The sequence below is a fragment of the Pan paniscus genome, chromosome 15 (genome assembly GCF_029289425.2).
Source record: "Pan paniscus chromosome 15, NHGRI_mPanPan1-v2.0_pri, whole genome shotgun sequence".
In the NCBI taxonomy this organism is placed as follows: Eukaryota; Metazoa; Chordata; class Mammalia; order Primates; family Hominidae; genus Pan; species Pan paniscus.
In genome coordinates this window covers 97,679,829-97,697,094 of record NC_073264.2, presented here as the reverse complement: position 1 = coordinate 97,697,094, position 17,266 = coordinate 97,679,829, and the positions used below count along the sequence as shown (strand labels likewise).

Sequence of the window (17,266 nt, the reverse complement as noted above, 5' to 3'; positions counted from 1 at the left end):
TTGGCTATATATTGACATTTTATTAGCTTTGTCTTTGTTTTAAAGATTCCTAGCAATTAACGAGTTTCCAGAATTAGATAAAAATACTGTTTCTTAGCAGAGAATTACTAACTACAGATTTTTCAGGGTGCATCCACTTGCCACTGTATACAGATGTACTGTTTTTGTCATGACTGATGTATGCCTACAGAACTTATGTTGCTACAAATGTAGCAGGAGTTCAGTTAGATCGGGCAGAAAAATCAAAGGGGCTTCACATTCATTACCTCAACCAAAAAAAACTAAGGAGTTCAGTAAAACAGTATGTCCTTGTGACAGGAAAGAAAATTCTTCCAATAACATTAGTCCAGCAAGAAGAAATGTCATAATGTGCTACCATTAAACCATTACTTAAGAGAGCAACATGTCCGACATGCCTTAAAATACATACTTGTACTTTTGAAAGAAGTTTGGAGCTTCAAAAAGTTTGGACCACTCTGCCTTACTCAGCAAAATTTCATCTGTGATAGCAAGACCTAAATTAAAAACATATTAAAATGTTTGCATACTTCAGTCTACAATCTAGAATTTTAAATAATCTTAATCATACTACATGCACTCACTATAATCCTAAAACCAGAATTTTAACATATATAGTTTTAGCTTATGATTTTAGAGCATACTCTTATATATATACACATTTTTTTTAAAAAGCTGGAAGATTTTTTGAGAACCAGGTTTCTGGTAAAGTACAATTATTCTAAAATGCCATGCTCATAGAATGACCTTCTTTCTTAAACACTCCAGTTACCCGAGAAGGAAAACTTTCCAATATACTTTGTTTCTTGCCTTTCTAAAACCAAGTTTCCCTGTTGTTTCTAAAGGGATAGAGGCATCTTCCCTTGATGGGCCTCTTTAGACTAAAGATGAAACTAAAGTGTAAAATATTCAGGAATTTTAAACGTCTAAATTTAAAGCTAGTAGTCAGACAGCTGATTCTATTTCCTTTACTGTTTTCAGTCAAACCAATCTTGTTCCAGTTATTTCTCTCAAAGACTATTTGGTAGTAGCTATACCTTCAAATTAACAGTACAACTAGGGTTCAAAAGTTAAAAGGTTCCTCCAAAATAATGGAATGTAATTGGGTGGTTTGGCCCCATTCCTGCTCAAAGTTCTTTCCCAGGAGTATACAGCCTGCTAAACATCTCTCATTTCAACCAGTGTAGACAAACAGTTATCATTTATAATTTTACAAGGCAATAGTATGCAACTAAACCAGCCTACTGGTTTTAACTGTTGGTTAATCTTCCAACTTGTTATAAAAAACAAATTGCCTAAAAGGAATTAATTTTTTGAAGTCAGTTCTCAAATATATACTGTAATAAATAAATGAACACCAAAATCCACTTCAGTGAATCCTTCTTCAATTTAAGTTGCACAGCTGACTACTGGGCCTACAATGGTATGTAAATCCTTCCTGTATAAATCAGAGCATAAGGATAAACACTTACCTTGTTTAAACTCCTCAACCATGACCATCCGTGTTGAAACGGACACATTGTACGTGGAGTTCTGTTGTGGGTATGCTGGTGTAATTATAGGCATAAGATGGTACCTATCACTGGGGTTTACCTACATACAACAACAGCCAATCAGTTTCTTCAAGTACATATGCAACAGATACTTGGGCTTTTTACCCCTTGTTAAACTGAACCAATGATTATATTTTTTATTTCATTCATAGCTGGAGTTGAGAAAGAAAAACCATGTAGAGAGACATTGTTTTTATAGGAATTTTTTATAGAATCAAAGATTTCATCTAAACTAATGATCTGCTTCAATTTGGATTTTGGCAACCTTACTAGAAAGTGTGCCTGCTGAACAACAACAAAAAAGTTCTGCTTGGGAATCTATTGATGTTTAGTTTTTCTTTATTCAACAACAGAAATGGGGATGCACATACAATTACCTTTAGAGACATGTCATGCTACAATGTTTTGTAAGCTAATTTTCAACAAGATAGAAACTTAAGTTCTTAATATACCCTTAAACTATTAAGGAGTTCAAGCTTATTAACACGCGGTGAAACTACATTATCCATGTTGATATGTTAGGAGATAATGAAATGATATACTGTTCATTTTAAATCTGTATATCAGTAAGTGGCACATTTCCACAAAGTAAGTTGTAAATTCACATCCTCTAAAAGTAAATGCCTTGAGGTTCGGAAAACCTGAAAATGCATAGCTTGATGTAATTCAACAGAATTTAAAATTTTTGATATTGTAATAATTTAGAAAAAAAGGATTTCATAAACTTAGGAAATCTTATTCAAACCTAAATTTCTTTTATCAGTTTATAAAGTGCATGTTAACATTTAAAATGAGTAAGCGGTAAATGTTGTAACTTCCCAAGGAACAGAATGGAAGGTCTTCTTTAGCCCAACCATGTTTTTATAATCTCTAAAATATCTAAACCAATTTTTTTACAATTACATCATGGTAATTAAAGTGAAACTGCTTAGAAGTTATATGCCACATGTAAACATTAAGTAACAGCTTTCCTATAACAACCCAACTTTAGCATAATACTTAGATAAAATAAAAAATACAGGGATTTTTAGTATCCTTTTATTTTTTTTAAAGCACAAATGCCCACACAACTTTGACTTACAAGGTAGTTCTATATAGAATAAATTAAAATGTTAGTAAAATCTGTATTAAAAACTACGTACAATTAAATGTGGTTTACAGGGTACATAATTATGCTTCTCACATCAATTATAGTTGAGGACAATTATAGTTGAGGTTATCTAAAAGAAAGTGTAATACGGACATGACCATTCATAAGTAAAAGGCTGGAAGTCTCCCTGGAGTTTATGCAGATGATTTTTACTTGTTATTGCACAGTGTGAATTGGTAGGGGAAAAAATAATACACTAACCCTTGGGTCCCATACAGGCAAATTAAGATTGCATTCTTCAGGCTGTTTCAATAGCACTGGATTTGGCCATTCCCTGTTTAAAAAGATTGTAGCACTTGATAAGACTATTGGATATTACCATCTAAACGTATTTTGTTAAACATACAGCATTTGTGAATGTGATCCTTCTTCATTCTGCCTTCTTGGTACATACAACGTTTTAATCCTTTCTGACGACATTAGACTACTCAAAATCTTTTTCTCCTAACTATGAAATGAACTTAAACCATTTGGTAGCCTTCTCAGACTGAAACCAAAAACGTTCTCTGCCACTCAAAGAACTTTAAAGGACTATTTAAATAAAGAAGTACCATCCCAAGATAATGATGTGTCCACTTCAACCTTGAACAGAATAAATCTCCACTGAAAGACAAAATTCCTGCCTTTATACTAGTTCCATCCAAAGTCAATTGATAATTTTAAGTTACTTCTGATCACAGGCAAAGGGGTATGAATAATTATAGAATTCATGACTTAAAAGTGGTAAGACAAGTGTAGTAGTAAAACTTGGTGGCATAAACACATTTTCATATGTGTTCCATAAACTAGCTACTTTGGTCCCATATGAAAGAGGTAAAAACTGGAGAACACCTGCCACTCTTAACATCAAGGTTAGCTTCTTAAAAACATTATTTGCTTATATATGTGTAGCATTAAAAGAAATTCTGACGGCCGGACGCGGTGGCTCACGCCTGCAATCCCAGCACTATGGGAGGCCGAGGCGGGCGGATTATGAGGTCAGGAGATCGAGACCATCCTGGCTAACACAGTGAAACCCCGTCTCTACTAAAAATACAAAAATTAGCCAGGCGTGGTGGCAGGCGCTTGTAGTCCCAGCTACTCAGGAGACTAAGGCAGGAGAATAGCATGAATCCAGGAGGCAGAGCTTGCAGTGAGCCAAGATCGTGCCACTGCACTCCAGCCTGGGCAACAGAGTGAGACTCCATCTCAAACAAAAAAAAAAAAAAAGAAAAAAAGAAATTCTGACATTCTTTAATCTTATCACACCTGATTGTAAGTGCTACTAAATCCCAAAACAGCCAGAATGTGTACTGAAAAGTGTGGCATGGTTCTAAATTTTTTTAATTTTTCCTCCAGTTGAACACAGTTCTAAATTGTCTCAAATAACTAATTTTTATAAAATTACTAGAAAAGAACATCTCTTTTGCAGAGGGAGGAGCAGGAGTTCATAAGAACAGGAATGGACGATTTATCTTAATTTGATTAAAAACCAAGAACCCTCACCTTTTGGGCCAAGGCAATTAATATAAAAAGGCAGTAATCTTTTATTCTACTTTTTCTTAAATCATAGTTGACATATGTGGAAATGAAATGAAGAAACTTAAAAAAAAAAAATCTGGGTTAATGACTAATCTCAAATTCCTTTTTTGTCCCGAAGCACTTAATGTTAATTTATTCTTTAAAAGCTTCTTATGAAAATTCATATCTTTAATATTAGGCCAAATAAATGCTGAAAGCAAAAAGAAAAAAAAACAATCACAAGAAACTAATGGCCTATAGATAATTAAAAGAGTGAAAGAGGTAGTGTGTACAAGTTTTATCCAAAAGTATAGTAACTGATTTCCCAACCTATCAATAAATTGGATCTTAGCTGCTAAAATTCAGTTTATTCAGAGGGTAAGTTTATGCAAGGAAGTACAAATAGAATCTGCCTTACTATCCTGGCCAAACTAGGGAAAAAAAATAGTTTCAGTTTGCCATTTTATATACAATGTGATCTCCAAGGCTGCCTACATGACTACATCATGAACTAAAATTTGAATCTGAAACCAAGCTGAGAAATGTCATAGAAATAAGACTAAACTTCAGTGTCTACAATCAATTTTATTTTAATATAATCTAAACACATACCATTTAGAAAATACCAAGAAAAATTTATGTACAAGAGTTGATGCTATTGCATTTGGATAAAGCTGGCAAGTTCTTGCTACTAGCATAGCCCAGGAAACACCACCGAGGAAACCTAATATATTGGAATAGATGTTGTGGCCTGTTGATAAGGGAAAAGCAAAAAGATAAGTTAGTGTTGAACAAAAGTTTGAACATTTTTAATAAGCTAGCCAACAAATTCTGAACTCACGTTTGGCCCATAGTTTGATAGCTCTCAGAGTTAACCTGAAGTTGTCAATGTTTGGTACTAGATGTAAAATTTCATCGGTTACCCTGCAACCTAATTAATAGGGGTAAAAAAAACACACACACACACACACACACAAAACAGAACAAAACAAAAAAAAAAACAGAACATTAAATCATCAAAAGTTTAATGGTAACGCTTCCAAATTTTCTGAGATTGAAGTTAAAAGTAAACATAAATTTTTATTTGGTAGAACCAGTAAAGCTAATTCAATAAAGAGGGGGAAAAAATCTAAAGCATTTATCTCCTATTGTAAGCAAAGCATTTATCTCCTATTGTAAGCACTGACCAAAGAAAGCAAAGTAAACTGTAACCTGCCCCAATTTGAACTTCAGATTCACAATTAAAACTTCCCACATATACTGAGGAAGACTTAATCCACTAAAGTTTCCAAGAACTGCTCTTCAAGAGCACAGTAACAAGCTATGCTAATATAAAATTGTACCAAAGTAGTCCTTCTGATCTCAGCAATGCTGAAAGCATTACTAAAGAATAACAGGATCAAAATTAATTTGGGTTAGGCCATGAAACCTAAATCACTAGCAACAGAGTACAAAAGTCAGATGGTCTTTTTAAGTGTCCTGAGTATACCATTAATGACAGAAGAAATACAGTGTATAAAATACTGTAGAGTGAAATAAACTACTACATACTCTTCTGTAGTTTATTAGGCAAAGTTCATTTTATTTAACTCACTACTGTGTTAACAATATAGCTATAAAAAGCTTCAATACAAAACTTGTGTAAAAATAACTAATATCTGACAAAAACTGAAGTACACAAAAGGAAGTAGGCTTTCTCATACCGTTAAGACTTCTTATACATCTTATATCTAAATTTTTTAGCAGACTGTCATCTCGTAGATCCAAATCTTCTGGAATTGTCTGCAGTGCTAATCTTGCAAACAAAATATCAATCTGAAACACAAACAAAACAACATTCCATATCTGTCAAACTACTTTTAAGGCATTTCTATGAAAAAACAAACAAACAAAAAATCCCAGCACTCTGGGAGGCTGAGGCAGGTGGAACACTTGAGCAAGACCAGCCTGGGCAACATGGCGAAACCCTGTCTCTATAAAAAAAATACAGGCCTGGCACAGTGGCTCACACCTGTAATCCCAGCACTTTGGGAGGCCTGGGCAGGCGGATCACGAGGTCAGGAGATCGAGACCATCCTGGCTAACACGGTGAACCCCGTCTCTACTAAAAATACAAAAAAATTAGCCGGGCATGGTGGCGGGCACCTGTAGTCCCAGTTACTGGGGAGGCTGAGGCAGGAGAATGGTGTGAACCCAGGAGGCAGAACTGCAGTGAGCCGAGACCGCACCACTGCACTACAGCCTGGGTGACAGAGCAAGACTCCGTCTCAAAAACAAAAACAAAAACAAAAAATACAAAAAAATTAGCCAGGTGTAGTGGCACGCACCTGTGGTCTCAGCTATGGACCTCCCATGCACCTGTGGGAGGCTGAGGCAGAAAAATCATTTGAGCCTGGGAGGCGGAGGTTGCGGTAAGTCAAAACCGTGCCACTGCACTCCAGCCTGGGTGACAGGAGTAAAACCCTGACTCAAAACAGCAAAACAAAAACCTAATTTTCCTTAAAGCCAGGATCCTTTCATTATCTATGAACACGACAATGTCCCTCCAAAAGTCCAAACTATATTATTTCGTATCATAGGTTATTTTAATTAGATAATTTTAAAACATGGCAATATAGGCTGGGGGTAGTGGCTCCCGCCGGTACTCCCAGCACTTTGGGAGCCAAGGCAGGAAGACTGCTTGAGGCTGTCTTCGAGATCAGCCTGGACAACATAGTGAGACTCCATCTCTACAAAAAAAATTAAAAATTAGCCAGGCATGGTGACAAGCGCCTGTAGTCCCACCTACTTGGGGGGCTGAGGTAGGAGGATCCCTTGAGCCCAGGAGGTTGAGGCTACAGTGAACTGTGATTGCAACACTGCCTCTAGCCTGGGTGAAGTAAGACCCTGCCTCAGAAAAAAAAAAGAAAAAAAAAACAAAAACATGGCAATATTTTTAAAACAGAAATGGAAATGTACAAATACCTGGTTGTCAGTTTAATCACAATTATCAAGTTTGATGTATTAAGTTTGTTAAATGCATCTACTGGATATAGTAAGTCTACTAAATACATATGCTGAATTAAAGTTAACTGTTTAGCTCTTCATCTATATGAATTATAAATTGATTACATACTAAAAAGTACCCAAATTTAGGCAAATAGCCTTATATTCAGCCAAAAATACCTCTCAATAAGGGGAGATCTCATTATACATGAGAACTTAATAGTACTCAAATATAAGGCAAACATCCTTACATTTAGCCAAAAATAATTCTCAATAAAGAGATCCCATTATATCTGAGAACTTTTATGTCTATAATACTACAGTATGTTTTTCCAACTGAGTTTTAAGTAAAACAAAAACACTGGGGAAAGTACAGCCTAAAACAACCAGAGTTAAGGTTAATTTTGAAGACGTAGAATTCCGCTGACAAAATTGTTTCTTTTCTAAAGGAAAGGTGAGAGTGCAAAGAAACAGCACAGCTTTGGTAGTTATCCCTGAGGGTATGATTTCATGGTTCCAAAAATGTGGATGTTGCTGTAAACAAGCCTTTTATAAGATTACTTTTTGTTTGTTTTTTTGTTTTAGACAGAGTCTTGCTCTGTCGCCCAGGCTGGAGTGCAGTGGCAGGATCTTGGCTCACTGCAACCTCCACTTCCCGGGTTCAAGTGATTCTCCTGCCTCAGTCTCCTAAGTAGCTGGGACTACAGGCACACGCCACCATGCCTGGCTAATTTTTTCTATTTTTAGTACAGACAGGGTTTCACCGTGTTGGCCAGGACGGTCTTGATCTCCTGACCTCGTGATCCACCTACCTCGGCCTCCCAAAGTGCTGGGATTACAGGCATGAGCCACCGTGCCTGGCTACTAGATCACTTTTTAAAAAGCAGTATTTTAGGAGCACATTTTAAAATATCATTTAAACATACCTACAGAAAAAAAATTGTACTGTTACACAAATAAGTACTTGTGGTCTAGGATAAACTGTTCAATGAAAAAGAACAGATTTCAAAGTCTCCCCCAATTTGGACAGAAATAAAGATTATAGGCTCATAAAACTAGGTAACTGAAAAAGCAACTCAGTAATAATACTGACACATTTTTTAAAGGATGGAATTACTTCAAAAAATATTGAAATGTGAAAATGATTACTAAATTTCCTAAAATATTATGTTCCTAAAATATTATTTTTTAATACAGCATGTATAATAGAAAATTAACACATTAAATGCTTTAAGTAGCCATCTAACTTTCCATCTTGATCCTGTAAAGTTTACAAAGTTAGGTCAGGTCTCCTTCCAAAAAAATGTCCTCTTTGTCAGTAATATTCTTTTTAGGAAAATGAGGCATCAACTTATACTTTATATTACAGATTATTTTTACGTTTACTTAAAACACTGACAGTAAATCAAAACTACATGAACTTGATAATCCTTTACCAAATTTAACATTTTATGTCTACTTATTAAGGTCAGTCACTTGACTTTTCATAAAATACAGAGTTGAGCGTCTTATGCAGCAACCTTAGATGCAGCCATTTTTTTGCAAAATAGTACAACAGTGAATTATCTTTTTTATTTTTTAAAGAGATTAAGTCTCGCTACATTGCCAGGCTAGATTTAAGCTCCTGGGCTCAAGAGATCCTCCTGTAGCAGCTTCTGATAGGTGCACATCACTGTGCCCAGCTTCAATAAATTATTTCTCTTACAGTTTCCAAAATGTTACAATCTTCACTTTATTATCTGTGACTTTCCAGTACCATTCTGTACAGCAAAAGTAATGAATTACTAAAGTTGCTTCACTGTCAACTTTATTCTCATCACTTTAATTACACACACCGAAAGCAGCAAGGAGAAATGAACATCATCTCAAGAATTTGAGTCCATAAATCCTCCCCTATCGGAAGATATTTCAGCACTCACACTTTTCTCCCAATTTTTAAATGAAGTCAAAGCAAAGCATTACTTGCAAAAACACATTATGCTACTGCCTTAATGAGACTAAAAGCACACAAAACTGGCATATGGAAAAGCTACCAAAAAAACTTTTTTGTAATAGCATTTCAATCTTAAGGTTTCATTACTTCTGTTTTAGCTCCAAATTTCACTTGGTATTTTTAAAAAGATTTAAAATGGTATATTCTACAAGAATAGGCAGTCACTTCCATTTAAAAGCCTTAATTGTTATTAATATCACAACCAACTCACTAATTATAAACTTTAAACCAAGTTTTTAACCTATATCAATCAAAATTAGTGACAGCACATAGCAAGAACTGTCAATTTGAACTATACCTTACCTCTATCCCATCAAAACAGAGTTTAATAACTGGTACGAATGCCTCTTCAACAGCCTATAAGGAAAGTAAACAAGTTTAGGGTCTCTGAAACTACATTTTAAGCCTCTACTAGTTTTAGTACTTTAGCAAAACACCTGACACAAAAATAGCTAGCTTTAAGACTGGGCTGTTCAATCAGACAGATCAGAAATCAAAGTTCAAATATTTTACTTCACCCACTCATCAGATGTATGATTGTGGCCAGATTATTTCATATTTATTTTGTTTGCCTCAATTTCCTAATCTGTAAATGAGTTTATAATTTTAGGCTTGCTGTAAAGAATAAAACACAAACACATATGCCAAGTGCTTAGAAAGGTTTGGCAAATTGCAAGAACTCAATAAATGATGGCTATATCATAAAATTCACTCAACTGACTAAATGAATGTTCATAACTCATCCCATTTCACCCCGAACATTTACGCACTCTTAAATCTTTTACTTCTTCCTGTAATTTCAACTTATCATAGAATGAGGTGAAAAAGTCACTTCGATCAACATGTCTTGGTGCAACACACAACGCATCAATATCAGCACCTAAAAAAAATTAAGCCCATCAACCACTAATTAATATTACAAGAAAATTATTTTGCATCCTATCATGATAGTAATTTGATGTTGAGAATCTGTTTAACATACTGGTGAGCTTCTAAAAATGTTCCACCCCTTACTTAAAATTACCAGTCAATGGAGGACAAACATGATTTTAATTGATGTGGTATATTTTGATCCTGCAGCATCCTCTATTTATAGTGGCCCAAGTAAACTGGGAGCCCAAAGAAAGACGGCTCAGCAAGTACTTTCATGGTGGAGAGGGAATTATTCAAACATACACCCAACATCTTGATGTCATTAGTCATAGCCATGTTCATTGGTTAAACAAAAATAGTTTTCCTCTATGTACTACGTATTTGGTGCTTATAGGTTCTCTACCAGGCCCCTAAATGGGACCTACAAAATAAACTTCAAGCAGAAGAATCCAAAGAAGTAGACAATGGTAAAATATTTGTCATTAATTCAGTGCTTGATAAGAGGCCAGCACTGAGTACATAGGCAGAATTTTAAAAAGGAGAATTAAAATCAATTGGGGTCATAAAAGGGAGAGATTAATGTGGAATCAGGTCAACAGTCATTTTCCTAAAAGACAAGATGCTGAGGTATGACTCTGAAAGCTATTTATTAGAACAGGAAGAACGGTGTACAGCACACAGGATATATCAAAAGTAATGTACTAATGGGACAGAGTGATGGGAGATGGAGAAAGGAAAGGATACTAGAAAACAGACAACACTATCTTGGCAGATACAGTTCATGGTTAAAGAATACAGCCTCAGCTGGGCGTGGTGGCTCATGCCTGTAATCCCAGCACTCTGGGAGGCCGAGGCAAGTGGATGGCTTGAGCCCAGGAGTTCGAGACCAGCTGGACAACACGGGAAAACCCTGTCTCTACCAAAATAAAATTAAAAAATTAGCCAGGCATGGTGGCGTGTGCCTGTAGTCCCAGCTACTCAAGTGGCTGAGGCCTGAAAATCACTTGAGCCCAGGAGGTGGAAGGTGCAGTAAGCCAAGACTGTGCCACTGCATCCAGCCTGTGCAACAGAGCAAGACCCAAAGACAGTACAGCCTCGGGATGCCTGAGTTGTACCTACTCTGCCAGTAGAAGGTTGAGAAAAACTGTTCAAGCTTTATTGCCTCTTTTAGTCTCAGGCTCCTGTTTGTTATGTGAGAATAACAGTACTGGAAGAACTAAATAAGATAATGAAGATCTCAGTACTCAGTGAAAGAAAAGAAGCTCAATAAATGTTCTTTGCCGTGGTAACATTTTTATTGTGTATTTATTTGCATAGAGGAAATAACTACAAGTATAAACTATTAACTGATTATCATTGGCTATGAATACACATTTTTGGGGTTTGCTTTTGCTTAGCTATATTTTATAATTTGTCTATAAAGGTATTAGCGGGGGGCATCCATGAGTTTTCTTAAAAGCTAGAATTCATTTTTGTTCTATTTCCAGAGTGATATTCTTCTGGTGAGGGAAAATGATATATATGTAGATAGCAGCACTGTACAAAAGAGCTCTCCAACAGAAAAACTACTCTGTATCTCTACTTTCCAATGCAGTAACGACTAGCCATATGTGGCTACTGAACAGATAAAATATGGCTACCTCTACTGAAACTCTGAGTTTTTAATTTATTTATTTACTTTTTCTTGAGACGGGGTCTTGTTCTGTCACCCAGGCTGAAGTGTAGCAATGCAATCAAAGCTCACTGCAGCCTTGACCTCCCTGGGCTCAAGCAATCCACCTGCCTCGGCCTCCCAAAGTTCTAGGATTACAGATATGAGTCACCACACTAAGCTAATTTCATTTAATCTTAATAATACTTTTGGACAGTGGCGATATAGAAGTCAGCATTATTTTACATCTTTCTTACTGAAAAATTTAGACTCCTCAAAGCACTCTCTCTTCCATGCAAGCCTAAGCTATATGATACACAAGTAACTGAGACGGGTATGTCATAATTTTTAAGAACTAAAGGGTCCCTTTCTAAGAAAAATGAAATAATACTTACCTTTTGTATGCACTCCTAATCTGTAAGATCCAAATGTAAAAATTTTTCCTCCAACATTTTCAATTACAGATTGTGGAAGATTCTGTTGAAACAAAAAATGGTTATTTTGCCAGTGGAGCACAAGGGAAACTATTCAAATGATACTATACTGGGGTGAGGGAGTGGATCCAAGAAAGATTACAGTGTAAATTTATATAAAGGGTATTCAAAGTCTATAAAAGTTCTTAAAAAATACCAGCCCCAAAGATCAATCATATTTGAAATTCAAACAATTTTCAACTTTTAAAGGTTTATTCTTTATTGTTAGATTCTTGCCCTATTTCTAGAAACTACTATAAAGAAGACTGTGATAGAGAAAATCATGTAATCCCACAGGAGCACGTTAGAATCAGGGACTTTATTCATGACAAAGATGCTGTATATAAAATGAATCACCAATTTAGAGTATAATAAAAACATATTCTGATTGCTTTAAAGAAAAAGATTATATTCAACGATTTTTACCAAATATCCCACAACATATTAGAGTATTTTTTTATCATATCAAAAGTGACTTGAAAGCCAATAGTAGCCACACACAGTGGCTCACGCCTATAATCCCAACACTTTGGGAGGGTGAGACGGGCCAATTGCTTGAGCCCAGATTGAGACCAGCTTCGGCAACATGTGAAACCCCGTCTCTACAAAAAATGTTTTAAAAATTAGCTGGGCATGGTGGCATGCACATATAGTCCCAGCTAATCAGGTGGCTAAGGTGGGAGGATTGCTTGAGTCCTACAGGTCGAGGCTATGTGAGCCATGATCACGCCACTGCACTCTAGCCTGGGCGACAGTCAGACCCTGTCTCAAAAAAAGAGAAGGGCAAGGGGAACAGGGGAAGAGGGGAAGAAAGGAAGGGGAAGGGGAACGGGAAGGGGAAAGGGACAGCAGAGCAGAGAAGAGAAAGCCAATATTGGTAAATAATTGCTTAGTTTTTTAGATTTCCAAAAGGCTTTAGTGAAGTAATTTAGAAACAACTAAATTTACTTTTCTTACTCAGAAAGAGTAGCGTCATCAGGAAGAGGGAGAAAGCATTCAAAAACTGCCTTCCTGGCCCTGGCACTAGTGTAAAGTCCCAAGCTTTACAGTTTAGTATTCAATGGCCCTGCTCGTAAGAATGACAAGGTCTGTCCAAACAAAAACAATTTTATGAAGTGTTTAGTCAATATTTCCTTTTACCTAACTCCTCAGTATAATAAAATATCTATTCAGTACCAAAACATGTAAAAGACCACCCCCCTTCCTCTCAAAAAAAAGAAAAAGGACATAAAATGAAGTGTTATTTCATACTCCAAAAAACCCCTAAAGCCAAGTTCTAAACAGTCAGAGACTCCTGTTTTTTAAGAGCATATTTAACCATCACTATAGACACTAATAGACAAGTTATGTGTGTAATTTTTTTTTTTTTTTCTGAGACAGAGTCTCGCTCTGTCACCCAGGCTGGAATGCAACGGGCGCAATCTCGGCTCACTGCAACCTCTGCCTCCTCGGTTCAAGCCATTATCCTGCCTCAGCCTCCTAAGTAGCTGGGATTACAGGCGCGCACTACCACGCCCAGCTAATTTTTGTATTTTTAGTAGAGACAGGGTTTCACCATGTTAGTCAGGCTTGTCTCGAACTCCTGACCTCGTGATAAGCCCACCTTGGTCTCCCAAAGTGTTGGATTACAGGCGTGAGCCACTGCGCCCGGCTGTAATGTTGTGTTTCTTAAAAGTAAGCAAAGCCTTTGTCTTCCTATGTTTAGATATTTTAAAACCTCAATGGCAATGCTGACCTGGTTATTTAAAATTAGCCAGCAAGACGTGTGCACAAGTAGCCTACAAAGGAGGTGAAGGAGAAACTATCTTAAAACACTGGTCCACAGACTTCTCTATTAAGACATAATAATCTTTTGAAGAATACTCTCCAATGGTACTTTCTGCAAGGATGTAAATATTCTGTCACTGTTATCACTTTTGTTGAGCACCTGAAATGTTGCTAGTGTAGTCAAGAATCTGAATGTTTAATTTTAATTTTTATTTAAATACCTGGCTGGTGACTAGTGACTAGTATATTATAAACTACATTTTTAGATATTAGTATGTTTATACCTATTATCATCATTGTAACCCAGAAATTAAGATTTCTTAATTCAGGTCATGGAAAAACATTTTCACTTGCAAAATCTTTTTTTCATTTTTAAGTGAAGAGTATTAGATGTCAAACAAACCAAAAAAAAATCTTATTTTCTATCAGAAACTAAAATCAGTAAGAAACACATGGTACGTAAAGTCCACAATTTAGAATACTACATTTGCTGAAGTTTAATTTGTATTTTGAAATATACATATACATTGCATAAGTAAACAGTACTATAAATTTCATTAAAACCAAAAGACTACAACTTTTCTTTTAAGTTGACACCCTGTCTCCCTGCTCTATGAAATTTTTCCTTTACCCTTGGTTCTCTTTTCAACCTTTCAGTTATATTATAGATTAAACACGGATTTTGTACTACCCTGGAAAAATTACCACTATTTATGTTATTTTTTTAAATGGGTCAAATGAACTCCACACACAACTCTACAAATACATTTTCTCTACCAGAAGAAGCCCAGCCATGTATTTATGAGTTGTATGTATGAGTATTCATAATGAAGTGTTAGAAACTCAAAGGGGCTGGGGCAGTGGCTCACCCCTGTAATCCTGGCACTTTGGGAAGCCAAGGCAGGCAGATATCTTAAGCCCAGGAGTTCGAGACTAGCCTAGGCAACATGGTGAAAAGCCATCGCTACAAAAAATTAGCCAGGCTTGGTGGTGCCCACCTATATAGTCCCAGCTACTCAGGAGGCTGGGGTGGGAGGATTGCCTGAGCCCGGGAGGCAGAGGATACAGTTAGCTAAGATCATGCCACTGCACTCCAGTCTGGGCAAGAGGGAGACCCTGTCTCAAAAAAAAAAAGAGGACAGAACAGTACCTCACGCCTGTAATCCCAGCACTTTGAAAGGCCGAGTTGGGCAGATCACTTGAGACCAAAAGTTTGAGACCAGCTGGTCAACGTGGCAAAAGCCCATCTCTACTAAAATACAAAATTAGCTGGGTATGGTGGCACACACCTGTAATCCCAGCTACTTGAGGGGCTGAGGCAGGAGAATCAGTTGGCTGCAGGAGGCACAGGTTGCAGCGAACCAAGATGGTGCCACTGTACTTCAGCCTGGGCAACTGAGCGAGACTGTCTCAAAAAAAAAAAAAAAAGAAAGAAAGAAAGAAAGAAAGAAAGAAAGAAAGAGGCTAGATGCAGTGGCTCATGCCTATAATCCCAAGCACTTTGGGAGGCCAAGGAAGGTGGATCACTTGAGGTCAGGAGCTCAAGACCAGCGTGGCCAACATGGAGAAACCCCATCTCTACTAAAAATAAAAACAATAGTTGGGCATGGTGGCGCCCGCCTGCAATTCCAGCTACTCAGGAGGCTGAGGCATGAGAATCACTTGAACCCGGGAGGTGGCGGTTGCAGTGGCACCACTGCACTCTAGCCTGGGTGACAGAGTGAGACTCTGTCTCAATAAAGAAAGAAAAAAGGAAACCCAAAGAATGTTATTACAGAAAACTAAATAGGCCGGGCAGCGGCTCACGCCTGGAAGGCTAGCACTTTGGGAGGCCAAGATGAGAGGACTGCTTGAGGCTAGGAGTTTGAGATCAGTCTGGGCAACACAGCAAGACTCCACATATACCATTAGCCAGGTGTGAAGGGACATGCCTATAGTCCTAGCTACTTGGGAGGCTGAGGCCAGGAGGATTGCTTGAACTCAGGAATTTCAGGTTACAGTGCACTATAATGGTGTCACTACACTCTGCTTGAATGACAGAGCGAGACCCTGTCTCAAAAAAAATAAATAAATAAAAAATAAATAAACAAATATTCAGTTTGAATAATACCTGAAAATCTTTTTTAAAAATTAACTGTGGCAGAATTTCTTAAAAGGTAAGAAGAGTCTCAAATATGTTTAAAGCACCTTTTTAGAGAAACATCCATTATTTCTGTGAAGAGTGTAAGTACTTTACAATTACTGAGTTTCAGTTTTCAAATGTTCCAAACAAAGAGTACTATACTTATTTTTAAAAATCGCTTAACTCAGTTCAGTTTTTCCTGCTTCCAAATTAACTAGAAAAATAATGTAAAATCTGTTATCAATAGTCTAAAATTGACTCCACATTAAAGACTCCAAATCCACTCAAATAAGAACAGGTTATATAAGACACTTGCTGTGTTCAGTTGGCTATATACGAAATTATTTCATATACAAAAAAGTTGCCTTACCTTGCTTTCACTGATTTCTCGTATCCACTCTTTTACCAGGTTATTTAGTTTTCCCAAAATTAAAATCCTGTCGATAAAACAATTATCAATCAAGTATTCCAGATCATTACTGATTAAATTTCTTAAAGTTTTAAATAGGCGTTCTTCCTAAATTATGAGTTTTTAAGCAATCAGAAGCACAGTATATTGTAGTTAATGCGCGCTCGCTCGCTCTCTCTCTCGCTTTCTCTCTCTCTCTCTCTCTCTCTCTCTATATATACAGGCACTGTTACACTGAGTAAGGCATTCCTCTTTCTCCAGACAATTCAGTACTATAATAACCAAAAGCATTAAAAAATCAAAATTAATTCTTCAGAAAAAAAAAAAATAACATCAAAATTAAGGGAAGAGAACTCTACGTAGAAAATAAAAGTTTTCAGCCAGGTACGGTGGCTCACGCCTGTAATCCCAACACTTTGGGAGGCCAAGGCTCAGGAGTTCAAGACCAGCCTGCCCAACATGGTGAAACCCCATCTCTACTAAAAATACAAAAAATTAGCCGGGCGTGGTGGCGGGTACCTATAATCCCAGCTACTCGAGAGGCTGAGGCAGGAGAATCGCTTGAACCCAGGAGGCGGAGGCTGTGGTGAGCCAAGATCACACCATTGCACTCCAGCGTGGGTAACGAGGAAGACTCCGTCTCAAAAACAAAAAGTTTTCTCTCTTAAGTATCCCTCTTCTCCAAAACAGATACATAGATCTGGGCAAATAACCCTGGCCTTCTAAGTAAGTAGAGAATGCCTCAAAATTAGTTTATGTCAACATCAATAAA

General features: G+C 36.8%; 1 protein-coding gene across 3 annotated transcripts in view; it reads right to left on the bottom strand.

The window, feature by feature from the left end:
* Window positions 1-17,266, bottom strand: part of PAPOLA (poly(A) polymerase alpha) — a 69,020-nt gene that overhangs the window by 32,504 nt on the left and 19,250 nt on the right. For all 3 annotated transcript variants that reach the window (XM_014347685.4, XM_034938092.3, XM_014347686.4), the window contains exons 3-12: window positions 16,456-16,522; window positions 12,119-12,200; window positions 9,970-10,079; window positions 9,503-9,556; window positions 5,925-6,036; window positions 5,063-5,152; window positions 4,834-4,972; window positions 2,923-2,995; window positions 1,491-1,611; window positions 431-515 (exon numbers count right to left, since the gene is read on the bottom strand). In XM_014347685.4, coding sequence (XP_014203171.1) covers window positions 431-515; window positions 1,491-1,611; window positions 2,923-2,995; window positions 4,834-4,972; window positions 5,063-5,152; window positions 5,925-6,036; window positions 9,503-9,556; window positions 9,970-10,079; window positions 12,119-12,200; window positions 16,456-16,522 — 933 coding nt within the window. The remainder of the gene's footprint in view (window positions 1-430; window positions 516-1,490; window positions 1,612-2,922; window positions 2,996-4,833; window positions 4,973-5,062; window positions 5,153-5,924; window positions 6,037-9,502; window positions 9,557-9,969; window positions 10,080-12,118; window positions 12,201-16,455; window positions 16,523-17,266) is intronic.